Source organism: Thunnus maccoyii, chromosome 10, assembly GCF_910596095.1.
Source record: "Thunnus maccoyii chromosome 10, fThuMac1.1, whole genome shotgun sequence".
NCBI classification, from domain to species: domain Eukaryota; kingdom Metazoa; phylum Chordata; class Actinopteri; order Scombriformes; family Scombridae; genus Thunnus; species Thunnus maccoyii.
This window is the reverse complement of record NC_056542.1, coordinates 6,079,296-6,104,231: the sequence shown is the minus strand read 5'-3', so window position 1 is coordinate 6,104,231 and position 24,936 is coordinate 6,079,296. Positions and strand designations below refer to the sequence as shown.

Here is a 24,936-nt window from a genome sequence, read left to right as displayed (position 1 = left end):
ATCCCTGTTGTGTTATAAATTGGCAGCAAAACCATTTTATTATTCATATCATTTATTTTAGCACTGGGTGCTTATTGCTCATCGACAGTATCTGCCTTTCAAGTGAAGAATACAAAAGTAATGAGAATAAGATTTGCACAGATGCTTTTGTTATGGCGTGACAAGTCGATCCTGCACTAATGAAAGCCGCCGTGTGTGGACTTACAGCTTTACTGAAAGGCCAGCGTACCAAACACAAATCAAGAAAGCGGTTTAATCAAGTAATGCTGTCTGACATTTGCACTTATTAAATTGGAGTTGGGTTATTTTTGGAGGTTATAACATACACACATAGACAAACACACAAAAATCAAGAGCAAACATTCCAGGTTGTGTTGGCCGCATTACTGAGCTTTATTTTGGCGCTGGGCCTATGTGTGCAAAGTTTGGATTAAAAAAAGTTAAATAGTTGAGATGTGTTTTTTAAGAATTGAAGAAATTACGTGTTTTCTTGCTACAACTGCACGCCAGAGTTACTGTGCTGCTAATAGCTCCTGTTACTCCCAACATCTGAGCACTCTTCACTGGTTTGCACCTCCGTCCTCAAGACATCAACGAGGACAGCCAACTCACAACGAGGAATGGAAACAGTCAGGACTGCAGAGAGGGAATTTCAGTTTCCACCGGTTTGGGAGGGTTGTAGGATATACTGTATTTGTGCATGTGAAGTCATGACTACAGTATCCCTGCAAGAACTCACCAAAATGACAACCAGTGGGTGGAGAAGAGCTCGATTCGCCGCCTCCAAAGCCGCCAGCATGGTGTTCACTTCAGACAGGCAAGAACGATTGACCTGGAGACCAAAGAAATAAGAAAAAAGATAAGAACTTTTACAGCAAGATGATAAATATGCTAAATCTAGACATCCTTCTGGCCAGAACAGATGATGAATTTACATTTGACAACCACTTATTTGCTCCCTCCATTTTGGACCTTTACTTTCTGGAGCAGACTAGGTATCGGTTGTTTCAAAGACCTCTACGATGGTGATGTTTTTTCTATCTACGACTCTTTATGTCTTAAATTTAATATCTGCCAAGTTCAAATTTGTTCCGCTACCTTCGGGTCTGTCACTCTGAACATACAAAGTTTGATTCCTTTCCCAGACCGCCACAAGAATCATTATGGGAGAAACTGAAATTTATCAAAACACCACGTCTTTAGACAGTGACACAGTCTCCGGGTCAGTATGGGAGGGGGGGGGGGGGAGGACTGGGAATGGAACTGGCATAGGACTGGTGGGAAGTGGCATTAGATAGGGTGAATTCTTCATCACCCTGTGCTCGATTCAATTTGATCCAGCTAACGGTGGTGCACAGAGCCCGCTTGTGTAAATGTAAAACGCATGAAATTTACCCTGCTTCCGATCCCAAATGTGATTGTTGCGGCACTCTACGGGCAAACCGCTCATATATATATGTTCTGGTCTTTCCCAGAGCTTGGAACATATCGGTCTTTGATTTTTGATGTATTCTCGATGTTGTAGAATAACAAGTTTACAGCCTTTCCCCTTACTGGCCATTGTGAGGGTGCAAGCAAAGGCTCTCTGACACCGAAATGCCCTTTTGGGATAAATAGAGTTGTCTGAATCTCTCTGCCTGGCTGAAAGATGAGCACTTTCTAAAACAAATGGCGACCCTTTGCCTCCTATTTTAATGGTTTATCTGTTCTTCCTCCTGACTGATTACCTATGTTTCTACATGATGTCATCGGCCTGTAACAGGCTCCTGATCAATGTACTCCTTAACCCCATAGCCAACTATAAACAAGTTGAAGTGGAGGTTTTTCCAATTTTTATTTTACTATATTATATTTATTTTTCTTTTCCACTGTTTTTTTTTCCTGGCCATCTACTTACTGACCCCATTGTTGTTATTATTGTATTGGTTTTCATTGGTTATTGCTGTCTTCCTCCTTTTTTTTCCTCTCTCTTTTTCCTGCAGTGTGTGTTGTTGTTATGCAGGGGTTGGAAGCAAAGAAAATGTGAAAAATGGCGACATATAAACCAGACATTGTGTTAATTGTTTGCTTATGCTTCTCACCGCTAAAAAACTATCCAAAAAAATTACATTTGACATAAAAATTGCGCTTAAAACGGGAACTTACAGAAACCTGGATGAAGTTCCACTCCTTTAGCAGATACCTGGCGTTGTCTCCCGTCAGATCTGGGATGACGTCCAGCTCCTGTAAGACAGAGATACCTTCTGTTAAAAATTTGGTTGATATTCAGCTTGTTACAGGATCCTGAGTAATAACATTTAAAGCAGGTGCTGCAGTACCAGGGTCCTTAATGCATCTGACGTCGAGTGACTGATTGACTTCGGTGCTCAAAAGTTCAAGAGCCTTCTGGTTTTCGTTTCTGCCACTTCTTCAATCATTCAGTGCAAGAGTACACCCACCTGCTTTCCTGTCATGAATCATTTTATGATTAGAGAAGAAGGGGCAAAAAAAAAAAAAAAAAAAATCCCATTAGACTCCGAGAGTACAAACTGAATGGCTTATTTCCATCAACTGTAATCAGAAGCTTATTAGAACAAATGGAAGGGATTAAAAAAAGAAACTTTTCTGGGCTTCTTTATACTCCTGACCTGGCAGGAAAATCCTGTCATATGCAAAAAGCCGGGAACAGTGATCATACGCAAGCCAACTTAAATTTCATTACGCTGCAAATTGAGTCGAAGGTGGACTTACGGCCAAGAATCGTAAAAAGCTTTTTTGCTCAAAGAACCAGAACATTTAGGGTCCTGATCTTTCCATTCAGTTTTGGCCTTGGCATACGAGTGACGTGAGGCAACCGGATAACACGCCATGTCCACCGTGTCCGTTTTACATTCATCTTTGTTGTTTAGCCTGTAATTAAAGCCTGGTACTACGATTCCACACACACACATACAGGAAATAAACACAGAAATAAACAGTTAAGAGTCTCAGTTTGGCATTGAGATACAGTTGTTCTACCCATTAAAATAACAGAAAGTAATTGGAAATGTGAAATGGTTATGGAAAACATATGTCGGAGGGTTAATTGGTCTTGAAAGATAACTGCCCAAAGCTTCAGGAGGAAAATAATTTCAGTCCGAAATGTAGATTTGCAGGGTTTAAAAAAAAAAAAAAAAAAAAAAAAAATGACATGATCTAAACCAGGTTGGGCATGAAATCCCAGAGTAGGAATGTTTATTTAAATTTAGGCATGGCCCGGAGAGCCAAGAAGCCATGGAAGCTCAACGACCAAACCGCTCCGAGGAGAGAAGAAAAACAAGGTTTCAAAGCTCGGTAAGACAGAAAGTAACCCACAATATAAATTTTAAATGTGTTGAGGAAGAGACTTCTGGAGTGGAAGGGTCTAATTTAAAACAATCAAGCGTTTAAACATTAAAAAATCCTTATTAAATTACATAAAGCGGTAATAAATGATTTTTTCTGGCTATTTAGAGGCAGTGAAATGAGGCTGTAATACAACACTGACTTCCTATCCGCTTAGTCGCCTGTTTACACACCGAGCAGTCACAGAGCAACATTAGTATTCATTTTATGCTGTTTTTCTAACCAACCAGCACATTTACACCCAATATTCACTCTGCTTTTAGCTCTGATTTGGTCTCCACTAAATGCTCCATTATGTTCACTAGTTAGTTGCTTATGAGCAGAAATATGTGTCACTTAAAACTGAATCATTTATATTTGAATCTTAATTGCTCAATTTGAGTAATTGCATTAAAAAACTGAATTTGAATCACATAATTTGTGTTGTTTAACTTGAATTACTGCAGTGAAAATCTGAATGTGAATGCTAGAGACTGGTTTTAGTGGTTTTATTAAGTTTCTTGTTAGATGAGAGCAGCATGAATTTAACAACAGGAGAGAAAAAGAATAACACATCATGTAATTTATTTCATCTTTGAGCCTGTATTGGCATCAAGGTGGGATAGTAACATTAGCTACAGTAACTGTTGATGTAGATGTAATAACTGTGTATGTTTGTCCATGCTCCAAATACTCTGACATATTATTTCCCACATTCAGAGGTCAATATTCAGCTCTAAAAAAGCATTTAAGATACTTTTTCTTCTCTGTCTTAATGACATATTCTCTTGTAGGTTGAGGTTAATCATTAAAAATCTTCATTAAATTGATAGATGAGTCTGAGGATTCTCTTTGATGTGGACTGAATATAAGAATATTATCATACATCAAGTTAAACAGATAAGCAGTAAGGGAGAGAAGAGTACAGAAGAGGTGATTTGGATTTTTTTTTTCTTATCAGATCTGTCTTTCTTTTTCTTTGTGTGTATTTATGTGCTCATAAAACATCCACTAATCTCAATTTAGCCTCCAATTCCCTGAAGCCAAATGTTTGAATAGTAGATGCCTCATAATAATAATAATAAGACTAAAAAGGGAGAAGCAGGATTTTGACTGCCTGGCAAAACTCCTCTAAAATAGATGAATTCCTTTACAGGAAATAGAGATTTTCAGTTCTTCATTATAAACTGCACACAGGGATTTTGTGTTTTGCATTACAAAACTGACTGGTTTGGCTAAATATTACATTTGTAATATCTCTTCATCTAGTTTTTTTTTTTGTTTTTTTTTTCTGTGCTTAAGAAACATTTTGCCTATTGTGTGGAAGGGAACACAATAACACAGTAATGCTTCACATTTGGTAACAATGAAGCAAAATTCCACAGAAAGACACTGAAATTTGTAGGTCAGGACGTTGTTTGCTTCTCTATAACTGAAACTAGAGATTGATCTGAACACTTCACATCACTACAGCTTTATACTTTCACAATAACTATTTTAATAGTCATGACCTGGAGCTGTTAAGAGCTGTAACACATAAAGAGCAGAGATTGCAAAAAAAAAACAGAGATGCAAAACTACTTATCACACATTATTTTGCTTGACTGCTTTTGTTAAAACTACTTACTGGAATGGCAGTTTCTTACATTTATATATTAGCACATTGGCTGTCTGAGAGACTGAACCCCCTACTGCTCCAATGAAAATGTTTAATAATCAACAGATACAATGGTTGTACTATTGTACTGGGCATCTCAAAGGTGTGAATGTGTGCAACTGTGTGAGAGTGACAAGGTTAGTAAATGCCCTCAAAGAAGAACAATGCTTCTTCATATTTCTATTATTATTATTGTTGTTGTGCTTCTCTGCGTCTCTCTCTCCCTTTTTCTTTCTCTCTGAACCCAACCGGTCAGGGCAGATGGCCGCCCACCTAGATGCCTGGTTCTGCTTGAGGTTTCTTTCCCGTTAAAAGGGGAGTTTTTCCTTGCCGCGGTCGCCAAGTGCTTGCTCATGAGGGGAATTGTTGGGTCTCTGTAAAATAAAGAGTTTGCTCTATGTGAAAAGTGCCCTGAGATAACTTATGCTGTGATTTGATGCTACATAAATAAAACTGAAATGTATTCTTCCTGGGAAAGTGGAATTTTTTTTTCAGGAGTTTAAACTTGACAGATTCATTTCAGTATAAATTTTACATCAAATGACAACTTGGATTTGAACTGGATCAAATGTATCTCAGGTGGCATCCTGCCTGCTGACAGGATCCCTTAATCATATTCTAACTGTGAGTGTTTTCCTCTCACTCAAGACTTGTTGCCAATTCCTCCACCTGCGCACGCACACACACACACACACACACCATACTGTCAGCTGAGTTCGAGCAGCCCGACCTCACTTATCCCTGTATTAGATTCACGTAGTGGCACTGGGACAAGGATAATTCTTCCGCTTCTTCCACTCGCCTTTCATCTCCCCCCTCTCTCTATTCTCCCTCCCTCCTAAACTGCCTGAAAAAAAAGGATGAATCTAGTTCCGAACACGCGCACCGGAAAAACACACATCCCCACCGGCCACCTGAGCACAGACGGGAATGGCTCCAATCAGCCGATCCAAAGATGCCGACACTGGCCCCTATCCATCTCTGGGGCCCTATCCAGCACCGGACAGCGAGATCCGCCTGTTTGACATCAGCTGATGAAGGACTTGGAGCGAGTTTAAAGGAAGATGGGCGTTTGGATCACAGCGGAGTATTGGAACACGTCATGCGGCGTGCTCTGTTGCCCCTCTCCTATGTCAGCAGCTACACCCGGGGAATATATATATACACACATCAGGATGATCCAAGGAACACGTTTCTGTACATAAAGCCATGTGTGGGCGATTTGTCAGCTTGGGTGTCTACTCTGAAAATAAATAATAGGTGATGGGAGTGAAATATGAGCATGTGAAGGGGTGGACACGACGTCATGAACACCTTCACAATCTCTGGAAAAATTAATGTTAAAGGACAGTAAGTGCATTATGAAGGGATCGTCTTCATCTTCTGTGAACAGGAGAACGATTATGGCATGAAAAACATGTTTTAATGTTCATTTGGGCATCCGACTGTTATTTTAAGACAGACTGAAAAATTGTGAACCCATCCTTTAATGGGCTAAACAAAGCTTCATCTCCACAAAGGCAGTATTTGTTGCAGAGCTCTGATATTGGATTTTGACTCTACAGGCCATTATGATCTTCTCATATCAGGGGAATCAGTACATCCTCTTGCAGCCAAACAACTGATACATGGACTGATTTTGTGTTGCAACCATTCTAACTTGTCCCTAGCTGGTGTTCATTACCCTCTTTGTTCTATTTCTTTTTATTTATTTTGATATTTCTAAAATTAAACTAACCAATTGGGTGAAATAACTCATTTCTCTGACATCCGCTCTTCTTCTTTATTTTCAAAGAAAAGACGAAAAGGTCGCTTCAGCTCGTGGTTCAGTGGCTTTCTGAAGGGAAACCCAACAGTTGTTGAGGTAAAGGAGAGCGTTTCACATGTGGAACCTCTATGTGGTCTTTGCCGTCAGATTTAATATCTCAGACTGTCACTTTTTACTTTTTTGCATATGGAGGCTGTTTTCCATTGTCTATTAGGAACAATTTTACAAATTAAATGGAGGATGTTTGCAACATGGGCCGAAGGCAATATGGGAATTTGATTTGCCTAAAAAAAGATTAAGAATGAAAGGGAGGGATATGAACTATGGTGGAAACTGGGAGCCTGTCAGTTCTGACTGAGCTGAGGTGGTAGGAGGATGAGGAGGAGGAGGTAAGAACTCATCACTAAACACTCAATTAATCAAGCAAACTCCCGTGGTTTGGGAAATATGACTGCCATCTGCTCTCCTGCGTGCAGGGGAGTGAGAGGTGGAGGTCGGGAGATGGGAGGAAGAAAATGAGGAGGAGGAAAAGTTGCGCGGAGTGGATGTCCCAGACAGGCTCCATTAGAGGTCTGACCGCAGATGGCAAGTCTCCACCACCGGGCCACCCAAGTGGAGCTCACAATGAGCTTCGGGGGGTGGGGGGGGGGGGGATTGGAGGTACAGGACGGGAGACAGGGACGGGGAGATGGTGACGTGATGGGGATCTTCCACCAACCACCAACATATGAATCAGCTGCAACACTCTTACCATTTCCAGAGCTCCGACAGCCTTCTGGAGGGCATCAGCCAGCGTCACGGCTTGTGCGGATCCACCTGTGAGAACGCAGGCCGTCCGTGATAGAGCCTCTGAAAGAAAAAGATGTGATTGGTTAAAAACATGAACTGACAAAACGTTGCATTACAATCATCCTAGCAGTCGGTCCGGTACCATCAGTAGACGTCAAAAGCTTTGCACAAGTATGATAAAATATAAAAAGAAAGAAAGAAAGTGTTTCTGAGAAATCATGTTTTCAGTCATGTCAGTGTGGTACGATGGATGGCTCTAAATACAACGATACCCTTGGATATATATAGAGGAAGCCAGTCAGAGCAAATACACTCAGAGCAAATGCAGAAATTATTCATTATTGCAAATGGGAACAAATCACCAGAGCAGAGTTTCTAAATTGAATTAAACTGAATATTTTATCAGGTTTCAACAGTGTGTTGTTTTTTTTTTTCTTCAGCTTGCAATTAGTATTTCAAGTTCCAAAATACTCCTTGGGAGTTGTGGTTTGCTTCTCTGAAGTTTTTATGTACACACAGTCTTGTACCCTTGACTTTTTAATCAAGGACGCAGGTATTTTTTTAATGTGGTTGATGTCTGACTTAATGAGTTCCACGTCCATGAGAGCTTTGGAAATGCTCCAACTGTCAATCACTTTTAATTTTGCAACCCTCGAAACCCAAAACAACTTCCTCCACTATGTACCTCCTGATCTAGACTCTACATAACGAAAGTGACGGCTAGCTGACCCGACACTATACAGTAGTCAGAGCTCCTCACATTTTGTAGATTTTATTATGTTGCAGATTTAATTCAAAATTGATTAAACTGACTTTTTTGGCCACAAATCCAGACTCAATAACCAAAAATGACAAAGCAATGAAATTTTTCTTTTATTAACAGTAGTTCTCTAGCTGACAAGTATTATTATTATTATTTTGGATCATTATAATTTCATGGTCCAAAACATAGTTGACCATATCTATTTTTTCTGTTAAGTGGCCAAATTGTATGTTTTGAAACATCATCATCTCATCACAGCCTCCGATATAGCTGGTCGACTTAAAGGACATAATTCAACAAGCACACACTTCTCAGCAGGATGCACACAGCCACATGAAGGCCTTCACACACATACACACACACACACAGACAGAAAGACAAAACACATGACCTGAAACACTCGACAGTTTATCATACTGACAGATGTGAGAACTTTCTTCCACTTCTACTCTTAAAAAACACACACAATGAATTCATTCACTTCACAGGCTCTGGGAATAATCACTGTGCACCTTATGTCATCATCAAACAGGTAATTGTTGGTCCAGGTGCTGTTGGGGTGAAATATAGGGGCCGTGTTTATTTCCATTTCTCTGATTGTGATAGTCTCCCTTGTCCTGACTTGCTCTCTGTAGTATTCAGACTTCTCACACCCTCCCTTGTTCAAACCAAACTAAACAACGCTACAAAGAATTTATCCCTCCGAGTACAGTGAGGGGCTATTTTGGTTGAACGTCGCCTATTCAACTCTAGACGACCAAACAAAACAAGACAAAACGCTGCTCATTTCTGACCATTTAAGCCATCTAAGGAGAGACATTACACTCACTCTTTCATGTATATTATGTCTATATGCATAATTCACGTGCACTATATACAATACATATGGGAAACAATGTGAGGAAAAAGGTATAAAGAAGGTAGCTCACCTTTGATAATGGACTCTGCTGCAGCCAAATCCCGTTTGTAGGTTACCTGGAGGACAAAATAACTCAGATTTAAAGGGTCAGTTCACTCAAATTAGTTTAAAAAAAAAAGATTTTTATCTATAGAGGTGTCTGGCCATGCAGATAGTTTCAGTTTTCTGTGCTATGATGTTTAGATATCTACCTATGAAAGTTTATCTGCCATCCAAATACATTGAAAGTAAAGAGAGTATAGTTTGTGCTCCTCAAAGCATTGAAAAAGAAAAGATTTCTTTCTCTGAATCAATGGATCCCAACCCCTGGGATCATGACATGAATCCAAGGGGTCACATGATAATTACCAGGGTAGAAAATAATCAAAAATATTGCCCCACAAAATATTTATTTTTTCATGTAAAATACTGCAAAGCTTTACCCCTTCTACCCTCTACAATTATCAAATTAAATCAATCTAAGAAGGACCATAAATTACAGTGCTCACAACTGATTTCCATCCAAATGTAGTGCTGATTTTAATGGACTTTCTGGAAAATTTACAAAAGAAAATGTAATTTTGTGCACATTTCCATCCACTACCGATATGCGAACATCAAGATTTGGCTGACGGAGATAAACAGCAGTCGTGACGTCAGTTCTCCAGTGTCGTTAAAGCATCGCAAAAGACGAGAAAGGAATAAAATGATGATGTAATTAATGTGTAATGTTTTCATCTGCTGCCATTTTTAGTCTCTTAAATGGATGTTAAAGTCACATACCATTGCACTCTGCTGCATTTTGCTTTTATAGATACAATAACTTTACCATCTCAGTCGAGCGTAAAAACGTTGTGTTATTTCAAGTTTTTATCGTTTGAATTAAAGGGGTCACGAGCAAAAAAAAATGTTGAGAACCACTGCTCCAGTAAGCATCCAGTAACCACTGTTACTAAAAGAAAAACCAAAAAACTGAAAAAAAAAAAAGTTGGACTTCAAATATATTTAAATGTAATTTTCAATGCTTTGAGCACCGCAAAACAAAATTCCATCCGTCTTTATTGTATTGGAGTGGGGGCAGAAATCTCAAAACCTCAAAAAACTTGGGTGAACTAAGCCTCTGAGGCAAAAAGTGACATGATCTAATAGAGGGGTTCCAGTACAAAACATTTATATTTAAATCGAATTCCACGTGCTTACTCTGAATGTCATATTCAACATGTTGACGTTTCCTCTTTTGCCAGAACCCCCTCACTTTCAATTTGCGAACTCTCTTCGTGCCCATATGATAATCAGCGGCGGGCACACACAAGCTGCGCTCATCAGATCCACTATCCCCCAAACCCGAAGCAGGCCCCTGGCGAGCTCACCTTCCACAATGTTGGCGGACCCTCGATGAGCTTGGCATTGGTGCCGCAGTACTGCAGAGCCAGATGGAGACACTCGGTGCCAAACTCAAAGTCTGACTCACTGCACTGAAGAGACAACAGATAGGAGCGGCTGTGGACAATTGTTGACAACAAAAAGTATTTCCATCACACTCAACACATTGTTCCACTGCGCTGTTGGAACTGCACCAATGGATGCAACTGCTAGATATACGCTAACAGGTAAATGTACAGAGACAATCTGTTGCACACTGTGCAATAGATGTCCAAACTATTCACAGCTTTGGTAATTTTATATAGTCTAGAAAATAATAATCCTACACATATCTAACAATTAAATAGCAATACTAGAAGCCCTGTTAGCAACCTCTTAAGACTAAAATGTTCATTAAACAAACAAAAGAAAAGTGTTGGATAAAGCAAACAATTTTGTTTTTCTCAGAGCCAGTAGTGGGGCTAAAAGTGTTGATATTATAGTTTGTGTGTAAGGATATATCATGGCAATCTGCCCATTGGATTGTGAGATATCATGTGTGGAAATCTGACATTTCGGCCGCCGGAGTGTGGTGCAAGTTGAAAGCTCGTGGAGAGCCTCTTGGAAGGATAAATGTCCTCATTTTACTCAATAAACTTCAGGTCAATTTTTAGAGCTGTCTCCGGTTCGGGATATTCACAGTTGACTCATAGTAAGCACTGAACACCAATGTATCGAGTCACAGCAGGAAATGCTCAGTCCTCAGTTTCCATCATCCGTCTGTGTTCCCATAATCGTTATTTATTTAGGTCATTTTAAGACAAGTTTAAAGTTTACAGCTGGTCCTGCTGTCACCTCGCGTTACTCAGCCTTATTTATTTAACTGTATTCGTTGTACGCAGTGATTCGACTGACAAGATGCAACTTTGGGGCAATTAATAATAATTTAGATTTTGAAGTTGGTTGTATAAAAGTGGAAAAGGTCTGGCCTTATGGTGGTAAGGGAAAGGTCAGGAGACGTTGTGTCATTTGTTGGTCAGATTTATGGAAATCTGGTCATTAGTTGTTTAAAATACCTTGTCATAGACCACCATGTTGGCTAAAAGGAAACTTTGGCCAGACAATGATGGTGGGGGGTCATCAAAATCTATGCAAACAAAATTTCATGGCAATTTGGTCAGTAGTTGTGGAGAAATTCTTGGACAGACCCACCAAACGACCAATGACAGTCACCATCCTTAGACAGGGTCGCCAGGTAGTATTATACCTGTACCTTTTGTTTTAATACCAGCTTATATACTTAGAAAGTTCTCCCTCAACTTCAAACACCTGGCTGTAAGAATTGCCCCTCATTGTTATTTTGAGACGAGTTCAGATCAGTCAAACTGCAATATGACCGGCTTTGCACTCACTATCTACTACTTGTTCCATAAGGCACTTCCTGGACATTCCTCAGATAATTTGGCTCTGTGCATGATATTCCTGTCTAGATAAAAGATTAAATTCTTCCTAAACTTATCCTTTCTGCTGATATTTCAACCAAAATATCTCATTATCTGGAGCCTTTCCTTTTACAGTCTTCGTCGTGATCAGAGCCGGTGTTTTCCACAGAGGAGAAACAGGCTCATAACACCATGTTTCCGTCACATTTTTCAGCAGATACTTCAGAGGATACTGTTTTCCTTGGCTGATGGACTGCCTGTTCTGTAACGCTCTTATCTTTCTAAAATAAGATTTAAAAAGTGCAACTTTGGTTTCTTCAGTCCAAGAGACATTTTCCCACATAGTTCTAAAAGACATGTGGATGCTACAGTGTCTGTTCCTGCATATGCATGGAAAAAAATGTTTACATCATTCTTAAATTGTTCATCTGGATGGAGCAGTGTGATGTAGCTCAGGATCTTATAGTCTTTTTATACTTCCTCTTAAATCTCCTTACATACCCCTCTCAATCGACATCAGTGTTACCCACAGGAATTTATTTGTGTCGGTTGACTTTATGAGGGTGTTTCCAGAGACGTTAGTGATTGTTTATGTTCGCAGCTAAACCACCTGTTCTTTTATATTGTAAAAGACTAACCATTAAGTAATAAAAGGTTATTTTACTTTTACTGCCTGCTTTTCAACAGCAGAGATCTCACATCGTTTGTTCCAGCATCTTTTTTTTTTTATTTTTCTTGTTTTTTCAAGAAACAGTCCCGCAGCTGGTTCTGGTAGATTTTATTGGAATTTGATGCTTTTGTCAGCTTTTAAAAAACAGCTTATATCAATGTGTGAGCAGTTACAGATAAAAATGCGTAACTGTGTGCCTGCATCTGCGAGAGGAGAAGACAGACAAGCCTGTCATCGACAGCTGCAATTCACATGTAAAATCTTTTTTTTTTTAAATTACAAAAGGTATGGAAAATCTTTGGGACACTGAAGAGACACTGAACTAAGAGATATCAAAAATCTAATTGAGCTTATTATACTTTTAATTAATTAATTTCAGGAAAGGGAAAATCTGCATGTGAATGTTAATGATTACAACTCCAGTTAAAAGATTGTTTCTCCTTTTTACCTTGTTTTTGCCAATTACGACATTCAAAATGAAAGTTATATAAAATTCTGATTCATTGGGGTTTTTTGAGGCCTTGAGGTAATAAAAACAGAAGATTTGAATGTGAAATGTGTGCTGGACTTAGTGCCTAATCTCAATACCATTTGTGATACTCAGTGGTTTTAGTGCTGAGTATCGAAAACTGTTGATACTTTTGAGAGTGGGGATCAAATGCTGGTGAGATTTTTACTCTGATTTACGTATTTGATTGAAAATGTCTTGATCTAAATCGTAACTTTGCTCATTTTGATTTATTTATTTATTGAATGGGACAGTGTGCAGTTTGAAACATTAAAGATGCACTGCACCACAGTTAGCTTGGCACTAATTTACATCTGTAGTCCCCGACAAAAAAACATACATCAGCACACGAACAAACAGTAAAATCACTGACTCAATGGTCACACAGCTGATTGATCTTTAGTACATGTTTCAGTCTGGTCTTGAATGCATTGATAGAACTACAGTTCTTCATATCGTCAGGTAGGACGTTCCACTGAGTTGTGGCTTTCACAGAGAAAGCTGACTGCCCAAATGCAGTGCGACGAAATGGTATGGTACAATCTTTTATAGAGATATATTCTTTTTGCCGCTTGAGGCAAGCTCAACAAGCTGAAAACACAACATTGACACCTTAATACGATGTACATGTCAGCAAATATTTGCATATTTACACATCCAGCAACTACCAAATGAATGTGAGTCCAAAGTTCACTCTTCTTTTAGCTGTTTTTGCTCTCTACCGACTGCTGTTTAGTGTACGGTGGGTTTATCAGAGCTGTTTTACTGGAAACTGATGCTGATGAGAGCTGTGAGACTGAACCGAAACGGTAATGAGTTGAAAGACAATGAAAAAGCTCCATAAGGTAATTCTCTGTAGTTTTTCACTAAGAGAGACTCCATAGTCATTTGATCCTTCGTTAACAGAAAAAACAGACTAGAGCAGCTTTAAATTAAGGTTTTGAAAAAGTTTCTTTTAAGTATCGATACTGAAAATATACATCATCGTTATTTATGTCATTTCTCCTCCTAATCTTAATAAAGATAAATACCTTTTGTAGTTTATTGTACTTCTCAACATTTTTATTTGCGCTTTGATTCACTGCTGGGAAAGCTGCGTTTGTGAAGATCACATGGAAGTTTGGATTGAGGCAATGAGCTCATTTGGTTTAAAATACAGTCCGGACTACAAAGACAAATCCATGCTACCTGAGATTATAGTTGGGTAATATTTTATCAAGCTATAAAAGAGAAGGGGTCTTTTATTCAACTGGAACTGAAGAGAAAAATTACATGAGAAATACACTCTTGGTCTTGAGGTAATTTAACCTTCAGCGTTTTCTCCTGGTACAAAAGCCCTCACTGGGGACTGGATAAAGTGTCTCCCCCCCTTTTGTCTTTTCAGCCCTAAGTTCTTCCACTCTCAATGGATGTCAAGCTACAAATGTGCAGAGATTTTTCATGAACATGTCCTACAGTCCTAACCTGACAGACACCTTACACTTTCCCCTTCTTTTGAAAGGTTGAAGAGGAGAAGAACAACAACGGGAGGAGGAGGAGAAGGGGGCTTAATTTTTCGCGACCCTGACCGGCCTTGACACTGCAACATAAATGTGAGCTCATTTTCAGTAAAGGCCAAAGCCAACAGGCCTCTCCAAGCAATCTGAAGATCCACATGTGTGCCAGGAATAAAAATAACTGCAGACAAATGGTGCTCCAATTGGAGGCATTCTTCAGCTCTTAGCTCAAAGTTTGCTGCCTCCTTCAAAAAACACGGCTATCGGAAGAACCGTCTAATGGAGTCAAGGTTGAAATAGCAAACTCAAAGTGTCTGAGAAATAAATAAGGTCAATTTCTACAACTCAGGTTTCATATGAAGTTGGCTCATCAAGTCTTTAGAAATAAACCCCCCTGCTTTCAGAGGAGAATCAACACATTCGCAGCTGACGTCAGCGGATAAAATTCTTTCCATTTTTTCAGGTACACACATTAAAACGCACTCAACTGTTGAGACTATTAATCCGAAATCCGCCTAAATGTGCCATGTAATTTTCAGTGCTCTCTCTCACCATTTTTTTTTTTTCTCCAAACTGAGCCTTTATTCACTTTTGTTCCACTAGACTAATCTGTGCTACAGTGTGGCAGAATATATTAACGTGTCATTTCTTTCCCAGACGCGGCAGAGGCCAAGTGAAAATGATAGCACCCGTGCCACAAGCTCTTCCAGAGTGAAACGCTGCAGGTTCTGGCACATCAGCCCAAAACAATGAAGGACTGTAAAGACCTGTTATGATGTATGAGAATCATAAAGCCCTTTGTCATGTAAGTGGTGTAATTTTTAGAGCATAAATCTCAAACCGACTCTCGTTTTATAAGATTTGAGAGACGTTTTTTTGAATTCTCTGACATTAAGAGTAAACGGCGGAGGCCTTCGGGGACTTATTTGTCTGTCCTGTGGTATTATGAGTGGTTTTTACAAATATAACAGCTGTAGAAGTCAAATTTTTTTTGCTTGTATGTGCCCTGGACAAAATACTGTATCGCTGCTGCTGCTGCTGCTGCCCAAAGCGAGAAAACAAACACTCTTAACCTTTCCAAAGTATGTACAGTCCAGACTTTCAATATAAACCTACTCAAATTAAAGCTGAGACTTAGCACTTTTTTAATGTAGTATCCATTACTTTATTCCAGACTGTCCAAATACTTACTGTCTGGACTGTATAACAGTCAAAAAAAGAAAAGAAACACTTTTGCATCGGCCACCGCTGTACGCATTCTCCGGTAGTCAGGGTTACTTTATTTATTATTGACAGTAAAAACAGTGGATTCGATGGCAAAATCATCAAAATATTAAACATGGATTTGAGGGTTTATTTGTCGCCATTTTTAATTTAGCAACTGCAATGAAATAAGGATTAAAATAAAGTTTCTCTTCAGCTTTGCTTTCTCATTTGCCTCACAGCCTCTCTAGCTTTCTCTTTCTGTCACTCTTAGTTTAAATACATGTTGACATTTTTAAATTTCCATCCATAATTTCATACTAGCTGACAAACCGGTGGCGGATAGTTTTCATATTAATCATCATGGAATGTTTTATTTATTCTTCTTTCTTGCTCATATATTTTATTTTGTTGTTTTTTTCTTTTAACATGTAAGAAAATAAAATTGAAATGAATGAGGGAAAAAAAAAGCACATTTTTATTTGTATGTCAAGTAGGAGAGGAAGTAAAGAGAGAGAAGAGAGAGAGAGAGAGATCACGCCGGAACTAAAACATTCAAGATTTTTTAAAACTTGCATGTGCAGCAACAAACAAGCTGTGTTGTTAATTAACAGGACAAAACCTCTTACAGTGAGTCTGCAGCTTGTGCCTTTTTCTTCTTTCTGCACATTAATGTCTGAACTGAGGTAATGGAAAGAATACATTCATCTCCAATTATCAGGTTGTTGCCGGTGCAGGTTTTTTTTTTTTTTCTAACAGATGTAGGGATGACTGAGGGGGGAGAGAAGTTGCTGTGTTAAAGTTTTTTTTGTAACTTTTAAATAGTAGTTTGTGTTACTTTTCAATGATTCTAACACGGCGCTCTGTGCACCCGCTGACCTCTTACTTTCAATTTGAATCTGGCACATTCACAACATAGGAACGACTACACTGCTCACAATGACTGATTAACATTTTTACAAATATGTACTTTTATATATAGGATATAATTCAAGGAGGGAAATATTCCAGATCATTCCACGTCTTATTTTGAAAGGAATCCTCCAAATTTATGGAACTACTGCTCTCATTGGATTAAAATCTCTTCTTCCTTTAAGTCCTTTAGAGGATATTTTTTTAAAAAAGGCTTTAATTTGATGTATAATCCTATTTTTTAACAGTTTTTCTTGTATGTATATTATTTAGACAGCATCTAGGCTTTCCTCCTCTCCTTGCACATAGAGTTTTTTTCTTTGCCATCTGTGTGATTTGTTTGATTTTAAGCTGTACTAAAAATACAATGAAACTCGATAGGTAAATTAAGAAAAATGTGTCTCCTACGCTCTGATAGGCTTGATGGATGACATCGTACGTGAAGCCCTGAGGCATCTCGCTGGCTCTGTACTTGGCACGCTCCAGAGAATGATCCAGGTAGCCCTCTGATGTGGTGGCGATCACCGTGGAAACAAGCGGTCGGATGGCTCCCGCCGCCTGGGTGAAGAAAAGAGAACAGTTATTTTTATTTATCTTTTTATTTCTATTTCTTTTATGAATGCTTGAATAGAGTTTAGAGACAAATACATACAGACTGACCTTAAAAATTATTATTAAAAGTTGCTCTCAATATGAAAAAAAACTGGCATATTGAAAGCACTCACAATATGTTAAAGTTAGTCAGAAAGTATCTATAACAGTATAAACTTCCTCCTAAAATGTGTAGAGCTGCATTAGTCGATCGAAAGAAAATGAATCTGTTAATATTACTGAACTATTTTGATAATTGCCTAAAATTTTAAGTAATTTTTCAGGCAAAAATGCCAAAGATTTGATGGTTTCAGGCCCTCAAATGTGAGAATTTGCTGATTTTCTTGGTCTTGGAATAAAATACATTGAATATTTTGGGGGTTTTAGACTGTTGGTTGGGCAAAGCAAAGTATGCTAGGCACCATGTGCTCCACTGTAACACACTGTGATGGGCAGTTTTTCACAGTTACAAACAATTACTTCATTAATCGAGAAAATAAACGACAAATTCATTAATAATCATCAAAGATAGAGGTTGTTCTATGCTGTACAGATTGTAGCGCCCCCCTCAGGCTGATACTGGGCTACATAAATAAAAATTGACTTGACTTGTAGCCCTAAACATGTGCAAAAGTTTGGTGAAAAATGCAAAGAAGAGAATATATAACATGAGAACATAAATCCGCTAGCGAGATCCACACACGTAGTAATAGACAGAAGAATAAAAACGTCTAGACAGGAAGATCCGATGTCTGATCCTGAATTAGCATTTTCCAAACAACTTGTTGGACTCAAACCATAAAAGCACTTTTCCTTTGTTTTAACTTGAAAAGCACAGGTGTTACTAATAACATTAACAATGACTGTTCAGTTCAACCGTCCCAGTAAGCCGTGACAGCGTGATAGTGAGCCAGCATGAACAACACCAGGACCCCGAAGCTAAAGCAGCTAACTGGAATTCAGCCATCGTTCATTTGATCATTTAAACCTGTGCTTTTCCTGCTGTGACAAAGCCTTTAAATCGAATCGACGGACGCGAAAAGAGACGTAGACGGACGCTGAGCGGCGTGAGGCCTTCAGGTTTCGCGGCGACTGTGAGTTGTACCCTGATCCTCCGTGAACGTACTGAGAAAACAACAAAGAGGAGAGTTTCTGTGGTCGAATCGTTCCTGATAAGTTCTGAAATCTGTCTTGAGCTGTCACACACGCAGATATGCTGTTTATTGTCACTGCAAACATCTGCGCTGTCAGCCAGAGAAGAGTGTTTACGGCCGAAAGAAACCAAAACCACCACAGTGTATAACATGACACCCCTAATATCAACTCGTCTTTTCACTCTGGGTGAAAATAATCAAGATGTTGACATATGCCGTGTTTTTCTGGCTTTCATGTAATCAAATGTTGTCATGATTGACAACCTTTATCACAGTATCATCAACATATTAATGAAATCAGGAGTTAAAACCATGAGTGGGCCTTGAGTGTCATAAGTGCACATTTCAAAGAGAGAACAGAGTCGAGCAGCCACATGATGTTACAGTAACAATAAATCCATCTTAACCAGCACAGCTGGAGCACGCACCGCTTGCACTTCCTCTCTCGGAGATTCGTAATAATCAGCATTTCTGCTAAGATGATATTTTCATCTTAGCGTAGCTTGATTGAAGACAGTTTCCAGGAGCAGGCGAGTCGGCGAGCGCGTGCAGGCGAAAAAACGGACCAGCGAATGAAAGGAAAGCAAACATGTGTTCTGCGTGTTACACATGCTGTTAAAATCTAAATTAATCTGCTGTTTTTCAGTGGAGACAGGCTCTCTGTCATGAGCGTGGATACTGGCAAGATAATGAAGACCAGACCGCCCGCTGTGAAAGTTCATCACAAAGCACGCACACACACGCTGACACACACACACACACACACACTCGGAGACACACTAGAAATGTTGGCCCTGAGCCAGAGAGCTCTTGGATTTTTCACAACCTGTGTGACCTGCATTCAATTCAGCTTGTGAGGCTCAGCCATGAATCATTATGAAACTAATCATCGTCAGAGCGGCCGTGACTCCGGCCCTGAATGTTTCCCGTCTATCACTGATGAAATAGTATAAACTCAACCAGCGGGAGCGACGGATCTGTCCACCTGATAAACAGTGTTAAAAAGAGGCAGGTTAAAGGTGCGAATACAAGAACTGTTTGTCTTCTTTGCTCTGAACCCGACTGGAAAACTTGACTTTGTTGTATTTTTTTGAAGTTCGGTTTGTTTATGTGCACGTTTCACAGTGAAAAATGAACCGCAGGTCTCGTGCCACCAGGTGAGATGTTTTGATTCCAGGTCCTGTAACTGCAGCTGAGCACCACGGGTTTGTTTACACTGAGCTCTAATTGACCTTCTCTGATTTTCAGCTGAAAGCACATTAAAAAAAAAAAAAAAGACATGAAGTATGAGCAACGAGTTGAGATTTAATTCAGCCGCGCTACGCTTTCCAAGCATGAGGAAGTATTGGCATTTCGGGGCTTGTTTCCTCTAGTTGCACGGGGGGATTACGATCTTTTCTCTGAACTGCTGTTCAAACTTGGAAATTGACACTTCCTGCCCACATGTGCTCCTGGAAAATCTGACAACACATCAAGGTTTTGAGTCATTTTCACCAATGAGGTTTGGAGATAATTGTGATTATTTAAATTTCCGAGCCGTGACAATTACTGAGCTTTGAACCACCCAAAGATATTTAGTTCTCTATCATACAGGAGTAAAGAAAACTGAAAATATTCACATTTAAGAAGCTTTTTCTTTAAAAAAAATGATAAAAGATTAACTGAAATGGTTGGCAATTAATCTGTCAATCAGCCAATCATTGCATCTTCATTGTAAATGCACCCTTAGATTAGAAAAAGCAGCAGAGGCAGCAAAAGATCAAGTTCCTATCCCTCTAAATACTAGTGATGAGCAAAAAAAACACATTATGACACTCTAACCATCCTAATTTTAGTCAATTTCAAAATAAAAGATGAGGGCAAAATGAAAAACTATTGGAACACAGCAGAGTGGTGCATTCATTCAGTATGTGTGTGTGCACAGATGTGTTTAATAAGCTGATAAGAACTTAGTGTTTATATTGATTTCAGCCCTAAAACCACAGATTACAGTTAAATCAGATTTTATTACTGACCCCTTGTTCCTTGGCAGCCACGGCTATCTTGTACAGAAAGTCCTCCTCCACAAAAGGCCGCACCGCATCGTGGATGATGACCACCTTCGGCCTCTCCGCCGTCGACCCCCCCTCCTCCTCCTCCTCCTCCTCTTCCCACCCGGAGCCCAGAGCCAGGACCCCGTTGCATATCGACCGGTGACGAGTCGAGCCGCCCGTCACCGTTCGAACCTTCCTGTGCTGGAAGCGCTGGATGATGTCAGTCATCAGGTCTGTGTTTTCTTTGGCAACCACAACCACGATGCTCTGGATCCACGACACCCTGTGAGAAAACATCTCAGTCACTTCTGTTGTGTAAGGTGAGAATTTAAACAGAGCAGGGAAGGTTGGCATAACATAACACTCACCCTGAGATTCTTACATACAGGTGGCAACTAATCTCTTAATTAGTTTTTGCTTGTTTAATCTGGGGAATGTCAAAAATAAAGATGACCAATACTCTGATAGCTAAAGATATTGAGTTTAAAATTATACAAAACAGGTAGAAGCAGAAAATCCTCACATTTTAGAAGCTAAAACTAAAGAATCAAACACCGTCCGTCACTTGAACTCACTTTATTGATGCAATATCCTGTCCTCAGACCTTCATCAGGCAAAATTCATACAGACAAACAGCACCAGACGTGTAAAGACTGTTGGCTTTCACTCAGGATAAAAGCCAACAGGCTCATACGGATAAAGTGAATTCAAGTGATGGGCAGTGTGGAGGATTCTTTGGTTTTCTTTTCCAGTCAAGAATTTTGATTCCCGCACATCTGTCACTAAGACCTTATGAGACACCAGAACTTTTCTCAGAAATTAATAACAATAAGCAAAAACACTTCCATGTCTGTCTGTTCAATATGAACATATGAACAATATAAACAGCCAGGAGGTGGTTAGCTTAGCTTAGCATAAAGACTGGAAACTATACGCTAATTACTAGGGCTGCATCTAATGATTATTTTCTCGATTAATCGATCTATTTTTTGGTCCATAAATGGTAAAAAAAATGTCAATCACTGTTTCCCAAAACCCAAAGTGTCGTCCTCAAATGTCTTGTTTTGTCTGACCAACAGTCAACAACCCAAAAATACTCTGTTTGCTATCATTAAAGACTAAATAAACCAGGAAATATTCACATTTGAGACATTGGAATCAGAGAATTTGGGAATTTTCTTCTTAAAAATGACTCAAAAGATTAGTCGATTAATTCAATAGTTGGCGATTAATAGACTAATCGTTGCAGCTCTAATAATTACCACGTTATATCGACTGCAGCCAGTCTTTATGCTAAGCTAAGCTAACCGTGTAGCTTCACGCCTAACAGACAAACATGAGACAAGTAACGTCATTAAATCTCAGCAAGAAAATGAATTAGCATATATCCCCAAACTAAACGATCAATATTATCATAAAAGTTGTTGCCAATGTCTAAATGTTCCACCAGTATGGTAACACATCTGCACAGAAATCAATACCATATATCCCTGCTTATGATGAATGACCAGGACGGGGGGGGGGGGGGGGGGTTTGGGCGCAACACTGATGACCTCTGACCTTCCCTTCTTCTACCCGGGAACCTCTCTTTAATCACTGGGCCACACAGGCAGCATCTCGTTGCTCTTCGCTCCCAGGATGTTGCTACATTCATTTCCTGACAACACATAAACACTGACAACAAGCTGAGAGGAGACGCGTCTGATTATAAACACCGGTTGTTATTGTATTGTTGTAATGAAGGTCAGGCAGTGATCACAACATAAGTGTAAACATCCACCTTCTCATCGCGGTCACGGAGGATGAAATCACAAGAAAATATAACTGTCTGTCTGCCAGTCTTATTTACCTCCAGTCATATTTAGCCGTGCAGGATAGTGTTGCTTTCATTTGCCCACGTGTCTCTGAGATTTCTGCCTGATATGACGGTATATCCTGAGACGATAAAATGATGTCAGAGCTTTTTGCTAGAACCATAGTAGCTACCATTTAACATCTCTTGAGTGTATTAGCTCATTAAGAGCAACGTTGCAAATTGTCATGGTGGGAGTGTAGAGGGGGACAACTGTTCTTTAAAGGGGAGATATTATGCTTTTTGTGATTTTCTGTCAGATATAAGTTCTTTGTGTTTCCCTGATGAGCTCAGGTGGAAATACAGTAACAAAAAGAGGGACTTTGGCACTAAAAAAGACAAAAACGTTGAAATATATTGTCCTGATTTGAATCATTTGGACAACTGAAGCTTCATATTAGCTTCTGATAAACTTTTAAATACATTTTTGCACAGAAGGAGGCTTGTGGATTTTGGCCCCATTCACTTACATTGTCAGTGCATTATGAAGGGATCTTCTAATAGTCAGTATGAACAGGAGGAATGATTACAACAAGAAAAAACATGTTTCAGTGTTCATTTAGGCTACTAACTGTTGTTTTAGGACAGACTTGAAAAACTGTGAAGCTGTCCTTTAAGTAAAGACGCTGAGTAAGGAGTAATTAATTGGTACATCCTGTGTAATGTGCAATTAAAATGTAAACATGAGCAGCCTGCACAGACACACACTGACCGTTAGAGGAAGTAACTGAATGACAGTCGCTCTACCTGTATCTGGATGTAAACAAATAGGGATTATTACATCCTATTTATCCTGTTTTAATCCTTTTTTACCTCTCAAAAGCCTGGATAGTGTAGCTTATGAGCGGTCTGCCCAGGAACGAGCAGAACTGTTTGGGTGTCTGCAGTCCGGTTCTCTCTCCGGTGCCGCCGGCAGGAAGAACCACAGACACCGGGAAGTCCACGCTGCGTTCCGCCGGTTTGTGGTCGCTCTTCCCGGCCTCGCGGTTTGGGAAAACCCCTGGATGAGCGGGCCTGTCTGGGTCACAGTTATCGCTCTGCATGTTGATGTCATTCATCTCCATCAGTAGGTGGATGGAGGGTCAAGACAGGTCATTCCCAAAACTGCCCATTCCCAGTGTGTGGGAGGGGTGTGAGGTCAGCGGCAGCGTGGCTTCAGATTTGGGAAAAAACCGCGAACAAGTTAGTTACAGTTAAACACGGAACTTCCGCTTGTCGCTTTCAAAATAAAACCCAAAATCAAAAATCGACAAATGTACAAAAACAGTCTGTAAATCTGTCTGTTAAAAAGCAGAATGTAAACTTGTCTGTTAAAAACAGTCTGTAAATCTGTTTAAAAAAAACAGTCTCAATCTTTCAGTTAAAAAACAGTCTGTAAATTTTTCTGTTAAAAAGAGTCTGTAAATATGTCTGTTAAAACAGCCTGTAAATCTGTCTAGAAAACAGTCTGTAAATCAGTTTGTTAAAGAGAATGTAAAGCTGTCTGTTAAAAAACAGCCTGTAAATCTGTTCTGTTCTGTAAGGAACTGTCTTAGACAGAGTATCAGATCCTGTACTGAAAATACTCATCCACAGTAAATTAAATTACACTTAGATAAAAAAGAATTGTGTTAGATTGTAATTAATTATCAAAAGTGAACACATCAATATTAGGTAGGTAGATAGATAGATAGATAGATAGATAGATAGATAGATAGATAGATAGATAGATAGATAGATAGATAGATAGATAGATAAATAGATAGATAGAGTACTTTATTTATCCCCAAAGGGAAATTTCTGTTACAACAGCTATCACATAAATCTCAAAAAGCATCGCACATAGCTTACAAACACACACACACACAGTACTAGTAAATCATATTTTATGATCTCCTTGTTTGTTACATTAGAAAAAATCTTCATGTTCAAAGTAGGAACGCTAGCTGCAGTCAGATAAATGTAGTTGAGAGCATCTGAAACACAGTGGAGGAGTTGGAAGTTGGTCTCTGAAAATGTAAAATACTCAGGTAAAGCTTTGGTTCCTCAAATTGTAATTTCTCACTTAACAGCAGTAGGTACTTGAATGAAAGTGCCTGTCTGTGTGCCAAAAATCTATTGAAACAAACTCTATATGCTACTAGACTAATGTATATGTAGGTATATCTATGGTCAGTATATTTATGGTCAGTTTCTGTCTCACCATGACCGTTAAATCATACAATATATCACAACTTCAGGAATTAATTAAAGACAAACATATAACTTTGCACACAGACAAATGTTACACTTAAAAATGACCAAAGACTGTGACTATATTGTGAATATACTGTGAATATATTTGGATTGTGGACTGTTGGTTGAGACAAAATGACATTTGAGGACATCACCTTAGGCTTTGAGAAACAGTGATCAATATTATGTATTTTTATAAACAAAGTAAAAGAGAAAATAATCTACAGATTAATTGATAATGAAAATAATTGTTAGTTGTAGCCCTAAATCACTTGATTAATC

At 39.1% G+C, this 24,936-nt stretch overlaps 1 protein-coding gene across 3 annotated transcripts in view; it reads right to left on the bottom strand.

Moving 5' to 3' along the window:
• The window catches only part of crppa (CDP-L-ribitol pyrophosphorylase A), a 49,019-nt gene extending 25,387 nt beyond the window's left edge, over positions 1 to 23,632 (bottom strand). Inside the window, exons 1-9 of one of the 3 annotated variants that reach the window (XM_042424756.1) lie at positions 23,254 to 23,335; positions 22,438 to 22,523; positions 20,571 to 20,871; positions 17,219 to 17,368; positions 10,588 to 10,692; positions 9,249 to 9,294; positions 7,519 to 7,616; positions 2,146 to 2,223; positions 740 to 832 (exon numbers count right to left, since the gene is read on the bottom strand). In XM_042424756.1, coding sequence (XP_042280690.1) covers positions 740 to 832; positions 2,146 to 2,223; positions 7,519 to 7,616; positions 9,249 to 9,294; positions 10,588 to 10,692; positions 17,219 to 17,368; positions 20,571 to 20,871; positions 22,438 to 22,478 — 912 coding nt within the window. In that variant the 5' untranslated portion in view covers positions 22,479 to 22,523; positions 23,254 to 23,335. Of the gene's footprint in view, positions 1 to 85; positions 637 to 739; positions 833 to 2,145; positions 2,224 to 7,518; positions 7,617 to 9,248; positions 9,295 to 10,587; positions 10,693 to 17,218; positions 17,369 to 20,570; positions 20,872 to 22,437; positions 22,524 to 23,253 lie in introns of those variants that run through there. The other 2 variants (XM_042424757.1, XM_042424755.1) reach the window with 2 other exon arrangements.
• Positions 23,633 to 24,936: the final 1,304 nt, after the last annotated feature.